This window comes from Lissotriton vulgaris, chromosome 9, assembly GCF_964263255.1.
Source record: "Lissotriton vulgaris chromosome 9, aLisVul1.2, whole genome shotgun sequence".
Lineage (NCBI taxonomy): Eukaryota > Metazoa > Chordata > Amphibia > Caudata > Salamandridae > Lissotriton > Lissotriton vulgaris.
Window position 1 is genome coordinate 1,196,690,737 of NC_141697.1, and position 12,378 is coordinate 1,196,703,114.

A 12,378-nucleotide genomic window follows, 5' to 3' on the forward strand; every position below is an offset into this window, starting at 1 on the left:
ATGACACCGGAGTACTTAGGCGCCACCCATGCGCGCTGACGTCAGTTCTGATACACAGCTTTTCCGCACCAGATACGCAGAGCCATGATAGAACCAACACTGGTGCCATGAAACTAGGGCCCTGAAAGGGGATGACCTTAACCCTAGATATCGGTTCACAGAACAGGGAGGATGGGTGGGTCGGTAAAGAATCTATCACTAACTAATGTCTTACAGATATATCGTTGCAAAAGTAGTAACTTGTGCATCTGAAAGAAACACGTTCGTGATAGATTCCTTACCTTAGAATAGATACCCCAGCAATACCAACCCCGGTGGTGGGTCTGCAAACCAATAATCACACCAGAAAGTCCTGGAGGACGGAACTGCCAAAGAAGCCATCCCTCCGGACTTGACTGTCCAGGCAGTACTGTCTTGTGAACGTGCGCAGCGAGGCCCACGTAGCTGCCTGGCAAATGTCCTGTAAGGGGACTCCTCGGCCCAGGGCAGTTGTTGCCGTGGCTCAAGTGGAATGAGCCCGCAATCCAGCAGGGGGCTCATTTTTGGCCATGGAGTAACATGCCTGAATACACAAGATGATCCACCGCGAGATGGTCCTCTTGTGTACCGCCTTTCCCTTCTTTGCGCCCACGTAACCAACGAAGAGTTGTTCATCCACCCGGAACTGGCGTGTGCGATCCAGGTAATAAGAGCGCACGTTTTGGGTCCAGACGGTGGAGCCTCTTCCTCTTTCGAGGGATGCGGAGGCAGAAAGAAGGTGGGCAAGGTAATGGACTGCCCGATGTGAAAGGCCGTGACAACCTTGGGCAGAAAGAAAGGTCTTGTCCGCAACACAACCTTGTCCAGATGAAGAGAGGAAAGGTGGGGTAGAATAAAGAGCCTGGAGCTCACTCGCTCTCCTGGCAGAGATGATGGCAACCAGGAAAGCAGTCTTCAGAGTAAGAAGATGGAGAGGACAGTTATGGAGAGGCTCAAAGGGAGCACACATTAGATAAGTAAGTACAAGATTCAAGTCCCACTGGGGCATCAAGAAGGGAACAGGAGGGAATATGTGTGTGATGCCCTTCAGAAACCTATTGACAATAGGGGACTTGAATAAGGAAGGCTGATCAGGTAGCCGTAAGAAGGCGGAAAGAGCAGAAAGGTACCCCTTAAGAGTGCCTAGAGCAGAGCCCTGCTGGGCAAGGGAAAGAAGAAAGAGTAGAACTTCAGAAAGGGGTGCATAGAGGATCCACAGCCTTTGCTGTGCACCATGCCACAAATATATGTTCCACCTGCAGGCGTATTCCTACTTTGTGGAGGGACGCCTGACTGCCAGAATGATATCACAGACTTCGGGAGGCAAGTCAAATGGCCTCAACTGCCGCCGCTCAATCTCCATGCTTGTAGGTGGAGACTGGACAGGTTCGGGTGCAGGACAGTCCCCTGCTGCTGCGACAGAAGGTCCTCCCGAAGAGGCAGATGAATCAGGGGAGCGACGGACATGCTGAGTAGCTCGGGATACCAGTATCTTTGTGCCCAGTCCGGAGCCACAAGGATAACCTGGGCCCGGTCGCGCCTGATCATCTTCAGCACTCTGGCCAGAAGTGGTATAGGCGGAAAGGCGTACAATAGACCGCAGCTCCACTTGCGACGAAGAGAGTCTGAGCGAGTGCCGCCTTGGAAATTCCAACACGCAGAACTGATGACATTGCGCGTTCTCTTCTGTGGCGAATAGATCTAACCAAGGCTCTCCGCATTGCTGAAAGGGGCCTTGCGCCAAGTCCGAGTTCAGACGCCATTCGTGATCCATCATGCACCTACGGCTGAGTTCGTCCGCCCTGGCATTCAGAGAGCCTGCCAGGTGTTGAACCACCAGGGTCACGCCCTGATGTTCCAGCCACTGCCAAAGCCGCAGAGCCTCCTGGCATAGGGTCCACGACCCCACCACGCCCTGTTTGTTGCAGTACCACATGGCGGTGGTGTTGTCCGTGAACACCTGCACTACATTCTCCCGGACAAAGGGGAGGAATGCCTTCAGTACTAGACTAATCGCCCGCAGCTCCAAAAGGTTGATATGGAGCCGGGACTCCGCCGGAGACCAGAGGCCTCTGATCTCCGCCTCTCCCATGTGGCCTCCCCAGCCCTGGAGGGACGCGTCCGTCACACCCACGTGCTCCGAGTGGGGTAGGGAGAGGGATCTGCCACTGACCCAGTCGCGGTCCGTGAGCCACCACTGCAGTTGTCTCGCAGTGCCTGTAGGAGAGTAGGGTCTGCAATCCTATGGTCACCCCTGGTTTTTGCTTCACTGGTTTACTACTTTCCCTGGCTGTGGGCTTGCTAATCAGACCCACAGCCTAGCTGTTCTCTAAATTGACAACCATGTACCTTAGGTGCATTTACCAATTGGTACTGGGCCACCTCATCAGTCCCTGTACAGTGTACTATAGGTACTCAGGGCATAGGTGTACCCAGGGACTACCAGGGGCTGAAGCATGTATTATGCCACCGCTGGCTGGCCATCTAAACAGACAACTGGCTGAACGACAGCTGGGGCAAGGTGGTGTAATCACCCTTTGCTTTAGATATAGTTACCTATATCTAAACCTAAAATGGACACATTCCTATCAGTCACTCCTATGGCAGGCCTTATCAATCCTGAAGGCAGAGTCCTTAGAATTATGTGAGATGGTGCTCTGGCATGAGCTGAGCCAGCTTGCGGAACCAAGTCCTAAAAGATGTTCCATGATAACGCTATACCATATACTCTTAAGTGCATTATAATCCTCGCGGTTAAATGCTAACTTTGGTATAGCCTTATCAAATCATGTCGAGTAAGGTGTCATACGAATTGGAATACTACCCCCTCGCCAATTCTGGCGACGGGGGTAGCATTCCACCCTTCTAGAGGGACACGACATGTATGTAACTGTGAACCCCGGTTAAAGTTAACTCGAGCCTCAGCATCACAAAATGGATGCTGCCACAACAGACACAAGTCTGACCTCCTGCTGCTGGGAGTCCTTCCAGCGAGGGAGGCTTGGACAAAGGGTTTACTGCCTTGGGAGGTGCTAGCACCACCCCAGACAGGATTTTGTGTATTAGGTAGGACAGGGCTGAAAGGAATGAGACATGCCTGGGGCACACAAGGTGTCCCTGTGCATACTCCGGTCTAAACCAGTTCCTGGGGCACTCCAGCCCCAGAGCTGGCGCAAGACCGGACAAAGGATAGGGGGTGTAACCACCCCCCTTCCTGGTCCCACCCAGGGGAGGGACCTAGTCGTAGTGCAGCCCCCCTTTAGCCAGATAAAGGTAGAAGCTGGTCCCATTCCAAATTAGATTATCCTGATCAACTTCACAAGAAGAAACTCTAGACTTAGACGTTCTGCTCCACAAAAGACGGAAGAAATCTCCCTTGTGGGCAAGGAGTGTCCACCCTGCACAAGCAGGCACCATCAGCGTACAGCGGCTTCCCTTTGTCGTCTTCCTGCAAGTATCCAGACTTCAGAGCCCGATGAGACCCGGACTACCAGACCTCTCCCACATCTGCAGCACACCCGAGATCCGTGGGTGCGACGAGACACGTGGGACCGGCCATCTTGGAAGAAGCAGCACTTGGCTACAGCACGACTTCCGAGGCCTCCTCGTCCAAGTGCTTTGGGGACTGAGAAGCCCCGACCCCGACCCCGAGCAGATCCTGCACCGAAGACCAACCCTCCAGCATCCACGAGATCTGCGTGGGGCCCTTCTGCCGGTTTGCTGCTCGACGCGTTGTCTGGTCACTTGCCGGCTGGCTTGCGACCTAGACGACGAAACCCGACAACTTCACTGCTGGTCTGGTTGCTCCAGACTGGCCCTTGCTCCCTTCCAAAAGGGGAGCACCCCGGACCCTCCTGGTCCACTCCAGACACTGTTTCCACTCACCGCGTGGGTTGCCTTTGCCAAGGCCGGTTGAACCCGAATCCGGAGACGACACTGCCGACAGCGAGAGACCTGCGTGGGACAGCTCGTGCCTCCATCCTGGTCGTCAAAGACACCACCTGGTCCACGTGGCTGCAGAGACAAGCGTCCACCTTCACCTGATCGCGACGACGACATCTGGTTCCACTCCTGGTTCCACTCCAGTCACTGGCTAGTGACTGAACATTGTCCCCTCTGCTTTCAGGTTCTTCTCTTCACCGATCCACCCTTGGATCGCACCGGACATCTTCCACCTGACCGCCTGCAGCATCTTTTCCTCCAGGCTCCATAGACTTCAACGCCGGAACCCGACACGACTTGGCACCTATGCACCCGCAGCCTGTGGGTGAGGTAACACGAGCATCTCGGTGCTCAAGGGTAGCTTGACTCTCCTAGTGTCCAGTTCCACAGTCGTTTTTGTCCTATCTAGTCAGGGGCGTCAGTACTCACCTTTTCTTAAAACTGTACTGTCCACAGACGTTTGTACGCATCTCGCGTGCGAGTGCACACGCGTTCCGTGGGCCTCCTAGTACTTACCTCAAGTTAGTATAGCATGGTCCCAGCGATCCTACAGCCTCTGGACAGCTCCATTCCTTCGATTGACTCACATTCCACTTACTTAGTATATGGTTTGTCGTGCCCCTAGGGCACCATTGTAAATCGAGCAACTTAAACGTATTTTTCCTAAGAGTTTGTCATGTGCTTAGCCCTCTGACCTCAAAGAGTTCAGAGGTGTATGTTAGTTAATAAATACTGGTTTAGTTTCATAACAACCAGTGTGGTGTCCTTCCACTTGGTATTCAAGGGGTTATATGTGGTAAAACAGCTGGCTTCACATGCCAAAAGTTTAGCCTAAGACTGCTTTGTCCATGCTACCATTAGGATAGCTGGTCTATAAGGTTGACTTACAACCAATCACCATAAGGGTTGTTTGGACTGATACAAGGTGATCACTAGAACTAGTGAACATCATATATCAGGCCAACTTCTCACAGTGCCCTTCGAGATCAAGACATGATCGGACAGGTTGCCCTGATGCTGAGCCCACTGAAACTTCAGGTCCCACTGCAGATCCCGCATCCGCCAACTGGCGTGATGCACCAGAAGGATGCAGGAGGCCATCATCCCCAGGAGCAGCAGCATCAACCTGACCGACACTCGGGATAACGGCTGAAAGATGGGAATCAGAGCCTGTATATCCCGAACCCAAAACTGCGCCAAGTCGATAACCGCTCCAATGAAGAGGAGCTTCTGAGAGGGACACAGGTGAGACTTCGGCACACTGATGGAGAACCCCAGCCAATGCAGGAGGTCGGCCGTAAGGTGGCTGACGACTGTCTGGGGCAAGCCAGCCTTCAACAACCAGTCGTCTAGGTAGGGGAAGACTGAGACCCCTAACCTGCGCAGATGAGATGCGACCACAGCCATCACCTTCGTGAACACCCGTGGGGCGCTGGTAAGGCCAAAGGGGAGCACGGTAAACTGAAAGTGCTCTTGGCCTACCGTGAACCGCAGGAAACGCCGGTGGGCCGGCAGGACGGGGATGTGGAAATACACGTCCTGCAAGTCCAACGCTACCAGCCAGTCTTCCGGGTCTAGGGCAGCTAGGACCAGAGTCAGCATCTTGAACTTCTCCTTCCGGAGGAAGCCGTTGACGTTCCGCAGGTCCAAGATAGGCGTAGGCCCCCTTGGTCCTTCTTGGGTACCAGAAAGTAGTGGGAACATCATCCACACCCTATTTCTGGCCCAGGAATGCGCTCGATGGCCCCCTTGGCCAAGAGGGCCGTGACTTTCTCTTGCAGAAGTTGCAAGTGATCCCCCGACACGCAGTGGCAATGCGGTGGCATGGATGGAGGGGTCGCCTCGAAGGGGAGGGAGTAGCCCCTTCGGACGATCTGCAGCACCCACCTGTCCGATGTTATAGTGCGCCAGTGGGAGAGGTGATGGCGAACCTTGCCTCCCACAGGCGTCACATGGGCCTGAAAACTCGGACTAGGAAAGTTTTGAGGCGGGTGCTGTGGAGGGAGGTGTGGACTGGCCTCGCCGTTGTCCCAGACCGCCGCCACAGCGGTTTCCAAGGCCGCCACCGCGCTGTTGAACATTTTGCAGCACGTGTGGAGGCGCCCCTTCCGTGGCCATGAAAGGAGCGAAAGGCACCCGATTGCTGGCACGGGGCCGTGAGGACCAAGGACTTGGCCGTAGCCCTGGAGTCCTTAAAACGTTCCAGCGCATGGTCTGCCTTGTCGCCGAAGAGGCGACGGCCATCAAACGGCATGTCCAGGAGTGTGGCCTGGACATCGGCGAACCTCAACCAGGCGTGGCGTCGAACCGCCACCGTCGTTGCCATTGCCCTGCCCAGTGAGTCCTTTGTATCCAGGCAACACCGGATAGAATAACGTGCTGCATCTCGGCCCTCCGCAAGGGTTTGGGCGAGTTTAGCCCGGACCTCCTCTGGGCATTGTGGCAGCACCTCCGCAACCGTGTCCCACAGAGTGTGGGGGTAGCGGCCCAAGAGACAGGCGGTATTCACAGACCGCAGCCCTAAGCTAACAGACGAGAACACCTTCTACCCGAACTGTTCGTATCTCTTGGATACCCGGTCGGGCGGAGCCGACGGGAATGCGGTCTGGGAGTTGGAGGCCTGGATGAGCAGGCTCTCGGGGGTGGGATGGGTGGACAAAAAGCATGGGTCGGCTGGGTGGTAGCGTCTGGCCACATTCCTATCCACCGGCGAACCTGTGGCGGGCTTGGACCGAGTGCCCACAAGAACGTCACATAAGGCCTCATTGAACGGCAGCAGAGGCTTGCTGGAGCTTGACTGCGATTTGAGGACCTCAGTGAGGTTAGTCCTCACGGCCGCGACGGGGAGCTCAAGGTGTAAGGCCTTGGCTGCCTTCATCAACACTACACTATATGAAGACCCCTCCTCCAAAGCCACAGTCGGAAGGGAGGTAAATCCAGTGTCTGGCGATATGTCAAAACCACTGGCCTCCCAAAGCTCATATGTCCAGTCCTGTTGAGACTGGCACTCCAGTGCCAGAGGGTCCTCAGACCCCTCCCAATCCTCCTAGTCACCCGTAACCTGCAAAACAGGATTAGTAGACTGGGCCTCCTCGTGGAAATAAAAATCTCCAAAGGCCGTCGGAAGCAGCGCCGTTCCGTCACCAGAGTCGGACCGTAGGGGACATTGGGGACAGCGTCCACAGCGGGTGCCGGGAGCGACACCCGTGGGGCCGGCGAGGTCGTAAGGTCGACCGGCGACGACCCGGATAGGGAAGCGGATCCACTGAGGTCCTGCGGCGTCTGGGACCAAAGTCGCCGGCGGCACCGGGGCCGAAGCACCCGGCGGCGGAGCTGGAGCACCCGACCCGCTAGGGCCTCCGGTCGGGACCGTTCCGCCCGAAGGCGCCATGAAACCCGACTGAGGAGGGAGATACCTCATGGCCATAAGGTACCGCTCGATCTCTTCTGGCGTCGCACCGTGCCCAGGGACCTGAAGGTGTGGGGCAGGCGACGCTCGCGACTCCCGCAGAGCCGCCTTGGCGGTGTCGCCCGAGCCCCCGGCTGCATAGTGCGAGCATCGGGGTGGGTCGGCGGAACGAGGACGTCGCTCCAACCTCTGTCTCTTACCTGAGGACTTGGAGCCTGACGACCGGTGTCCACTCCCGGAGCTTCGATGTCTCAGACCTCGCGACCTGTCCCTCGACCTCAAGTGGGACCGGGACCTGGAGTGGCACGGGGCCGACTGCCGCAGCTCGAGCCGCTTGCGGGACCGCTCCCGCCTAGCCTTCGACGTCAGGGCCTGGCAGTTGGAGCAGGTTCGATCGTCATGGTCGAGGCCTAGGCACTTCAGGCACCGGCGATGGGGGTCCGTGACCGACATCAGTCGGTCGCACTTCGAGCAGGGCTTGAACCCGGGCATCCTTACCGGCACCGATAGAGTCGAAGACTCGAAAAGAAAGATCAAAAAGATCAAAAGTTTAGTCAAAAAATGACTAGGGGTAGAGCTTCTCCGGATCTGGGCTAGCTAGCACGGAAAAAAGAAAAACTGACGTCAGCGCGCATGGGTGGCGTCTAAGTACTCTGACGACGTCATTCCGGCGCCGACGACTGACGCGAGGCCGCAGACGACGCCTACTGACGCGCAGGGGTATTGCTATGCAAAAATTTCCTGTTCCAGTCTGACGCCTGGGAATATTCTAAGGTAAGGAATCTATCACTAACGTGTCTCTTTCAGATATCACTAATGAATGCACTTGTGCGCACAACAAAAAGAAAAAGGTTAGTGGTTATTGTGGGAGGGGAGATCAGAGCTAAATTCCTGGAAAACGATGACAAGTTTGATGCAGGATACCCATATTGAAGAGCATAGATATTTTAGGGAACCAGAAAAAAATGCAATCAAAATTCTTTAGATTCTAAACATATCCGATTTTCACCTCCAAATTCTCCTCTCCAAACTCCTCATTGGCTCGCTCCTCTGAATATCCACAACAACCATATTCAATTGGTGTAAAAACAGTAGTCGGAACATTGATATAGTCGCACTGAAATTGGGGGGAAAAAAAAAATTAGTTTCATTCTTGGTACGAAAATAATTATAGTGTGCTCAAAAAGTTTCAGGTTACACCAGAATACATTGGACTTAAAGTACAACATGCCATGCAATTGCTACTACTGTGCTCAAGAGGTTTTCTTAGCCAGGCATACCCGTATGACCCAGGTCTGTAAAACTCAGACATGCAAAGCAAATTCAGGAATTGTTTACAGAGTTCAACTGACAGAAAATTGGAGGGCAGAAGTAGGGTAGAAGCAGATCTCAATGTATAGGTCTCACTGACCAGATTAACAACCCAGTTTGCTGAATTAAAAAAAAACTCATTAGAACAAAATGCACCCAATGTGTGCCACAAGCCACTGAGGAAAGGAATAACCGTCAGGAACAGATGAAAAGCTACAGGGCCATTGGGCTACAACAGAACATACTGATTTAATCAGTACTAGTAGTTCAAAGGGAGATGCTTAGTTTTGGCACATGCAAAGGATCAAGGTTTTTCACAGCAGACAGACTTGGGACCTTCGGTTTTCCAACAAACTAAATGTCACTTCTCACCATGAGGGAGTCAAAGCAATCAGATTATGGGGTTCTAACAAACTTTGGTGCACCAGAATTTGCAAAGGTACCAAAATTACTTCAGTTCTGACGGCTTTCTTTGTTTGAATTCATGAACCTAGATTATTTCTACCTATGTACAGGGTCCCCGTTAATATTTATCATGGGAAACATTCTGCTCAACTACTTCTACTGCACGGTCAGATATCCCAAGTAAATTTCATAGTTGAAGTAGACCTTCACTGAACTGTTCTGCTATTCAGTTTACCTTAAACTGAGTGACTGGGACACCATGAAATAAAGTCAACCTGTCCTCAAACTCCTGTGCAGCTACCCCCACTTTTCTTCTAGGCACTCAAACATCAAGGGGTCATGCATTTGGGACAATAAGTATACAAGCAGCAAAGAGTAGGAGAAGATATCTATCCAACAGTTGGGCGAGGAACTGCTTGAAGCTGAAGACATTTCAAGAGTATAGAACAGCCCGACCTCAACCCTCTTGGGCAGACTTTTACACCCATAGATCATTACTTGCAAATTATGCGGATACAGACTTCCCACACTTTAATATTGACCCTCACATTGTGAGCAATCCCTCAAGTTGTCCATAAACCTGTGTGAATCTCCAGACTGGAATTCAGTCTGCTGGGTGCACATATCAAATACTTCCATTATAACTGACGGTAGATTTGTTCAAGCACCCACATCCTGAAAGTTTCCCTTTTTGATTCATTTATTTGCTCTCTTCAGGTCTAACATGGGTTGAAATGCTTCTATTTGGGATCACTTATGCTATATAGCAACAGGAATAAGTGCCTGCACCTTTCGTGTTCTAGATCTTCTCAGATGTTCAGCCCAGCTACCTTAAAGTGACAGTTCACTTTCTTCTCTTTTAGACTGTCATTCCCACCAGCCCAATATTTTTCAGTTCTAAACCTTTTAAAAATAATTTCAAATTGAAGAACAGATGGGAGTTTTACCTTTGTAGTGGAGCCACCAAACAGCCTTCGTGCCAGCAGTCTTCCTGCCTGAAAAGCAACTGGTGTGAGCTCTAGCTGCCCATCCAAAATATCTCCGATAGCATACACATAGGGCACGTTTGTTTGCTCTTCATCATTAACAGGGACTTTACCATTCCTAGAAATAAAAATTAGAGGATTTAAAGATAAGAATGGTGGTACATGGTGAAACAAAATCACTCCAAGCCTATTGAGAATGCCTTCACTACTTAATCTCGGCACCCAACATGCAACCAGGACCACACATTGGCATTGGTAGGGCCACCAAATATTGGCCAAATGCAGTCAAACATTCATTTGTATACAAAACTGTTAATGGCTACTGTGGATGCCAGAACTCAAGTCTCTACACAAGAACTTAATGCAATAACACAAAATTAGAAAAACCAGTTGGACTACAGTCCTCACAGACGCTCAGCAATCTTGTGTCTGCAGGGGTTTCATAGTACCATTAGGCAGTCGAGCTTCAGTGACAGTGGCAATTCAGACAAAGCTTTTGTTTGTAAATATACACAAAGACATCACTAAGAAACGGGGACATGAAGATTAAAATGTTTATTAAAATCCTTAGTCTAGTGCATAAAATATGAACAGGGATGTTAAACAAGGGAGGTCTGCTCCTTACACTTTCTAAGCACAATGCAAAAAATTGTAGCCACAGCATTAAACAGATCGTCTGAAGAGGGATGGGAAATCATTCCTTTGTACAGCTAGATCAGCCGGGGGAGCGAGAATTTGTACATTTAGTGAGGAACGCCTTCAGCAAAGCTCCTGGAGACAAATCAGCTCTTGGATAGGAGTTATTGGCCCGGAATTCTAGGGGAACCTCTGGGGATAATTGTAGCATGATGATCTCTCCTAATCAACAATTAAATTAGCGGGTTTATATCTGTTTTGACCACTGAATTGTTATCCAACTGAATGAAAAACAGGATACCATTCTTCTACTTGTGAAAAAAAACCACTTTGGATCAGACAGAAGAAAAGGATTACCGCCAGATAGCTAGACTTCCATTCCTAGCTTAAGTTCTAGAAAGACATCTTCACACCACTCCTACTACTTTTTTTGGCTCTAAATGGCATTCTTGATAACTCACAGTTGGGCTTTAGGAGAGCCCACGCTACCAGATCTGCACTGTCACAGTATCTGAAGAAGTTCAGGAAATCCTTGATAAGATGACAAGGTTGTGGTGTTCCATGTGGACCCACCTCTGCCCTCCATTTACTTTGCTTCTTCCTGGACGATAGGGAGCAAACAGTTAACTTTGGAGACTTCAGCTCTAAACAGTTCTCGCTGCCTTGCGGGGTTCCACAAGGCACATCTTCTAGCCCAACTTCATGTGGCTCCCTCTATGAGTCTCATAAGTTCATTCAATTTTTCGACAGGGTCTTACGCCGACGACACTCAAATTATTGCTCCCATAAAAATGATATCGATGAGGCGGTGTCTTGTTTTAACAACTTCACAAGTGCAATTTTTAACTGGAGGAGCTCCCATAGTATTAAATTGAATTCTGAAAAGACAGATGTTCTCCTTTTCAGTTGATACCTCCTTTTGGAATAACTCCTGGTGGCCACAGGTCCTTGGACCCTTTCAATCTGTGGTCAAAACGTGAAATCTTGGAATACTTTTTTGACTCCAATCAGTCTTTTAGGGATCAAGCTAGTCTCTTGGCCTCCTCATATTTCCATTCTTGAAAAGTTTTGAAGAAAGTGTTCCCTTTTTTACCATTTGACCCATAGAAGACAGTGGTTACTTCCCTGGTGCATTCAAAGTTAGACACTTGTAATACTGTAAAACCAAGTTTTTGGGGTAGATTCCAGAGATTGCAAAAAGGAGCAGTCTGGGTTCTGAAAAAGAAAATTCGTACCCCTTTGCAAGGCAAGAGCTACAATGGCTACCTATTTATAATAGAGTTGCCTTTAAGGCGCTCTGTATAGTGCAAAAATCACTTTACCACAATGGCCCAGTCGCTCTTGTAGTACATCCCAAACAGATCTCCGATCAGCCTCAGCTAAAAAAAGTGTCTGCTCCTTCATCTCCAAAGCCTCCCGGGAAGGTAGAAGCTTTCATAAGCTACCACTCCTCTGTAATAGAATTTCAGATCTAAGGAATATATTCAACTATCTGGTTTTTAGAAAGAAACTAAAAATCTGGCTGTTCAGCCTCACCTTCTACTTTTATCTGCCAGTCCGTTTCACTTTACAGGCAGCGCCAAGACTCCTTAGGGCAAATCTAATTTAATCTCATGTTTTCAATCCAAAACTGGTCTGGGAGTCACTGTATGCCTCACCAGACCTAAATAA

General features: G+C 50.8%; 1 protein-coding gene across 2 annotated transcripts in view; it reads right to left on the reverse strand.

The window, feature by feature from the left end:
* The window catches only part of LOC147693029 (thioredoxin reductase 1, cytoplasmic-like), a 154,759-nt gene that overhangs the window by 27,165 nt on the left and 115,216 nt on the right, over nucleotides 1-12,378 (reverse strand). For both annotated transcript variants that reach the window (XM_086939275.1, XM_086939274.1), the window contains exons 12-13: nucleotides 10,033-10,189; nucleotides 8,379-8,486 (exon numbers count right to left, since the gene is read on the reverse strand). In XM_086939275.1, coding sequence (XP_086795401.1) covers nucleotides 8,379-8,486; nucleotides 10,033-10,189 — 265 coding nt within the window. The remainder of the gene's footprint in view (nucleotides 1-8,378; nucleotides 8,487-10,032; nucleotides 10,190-12,378) is intronic.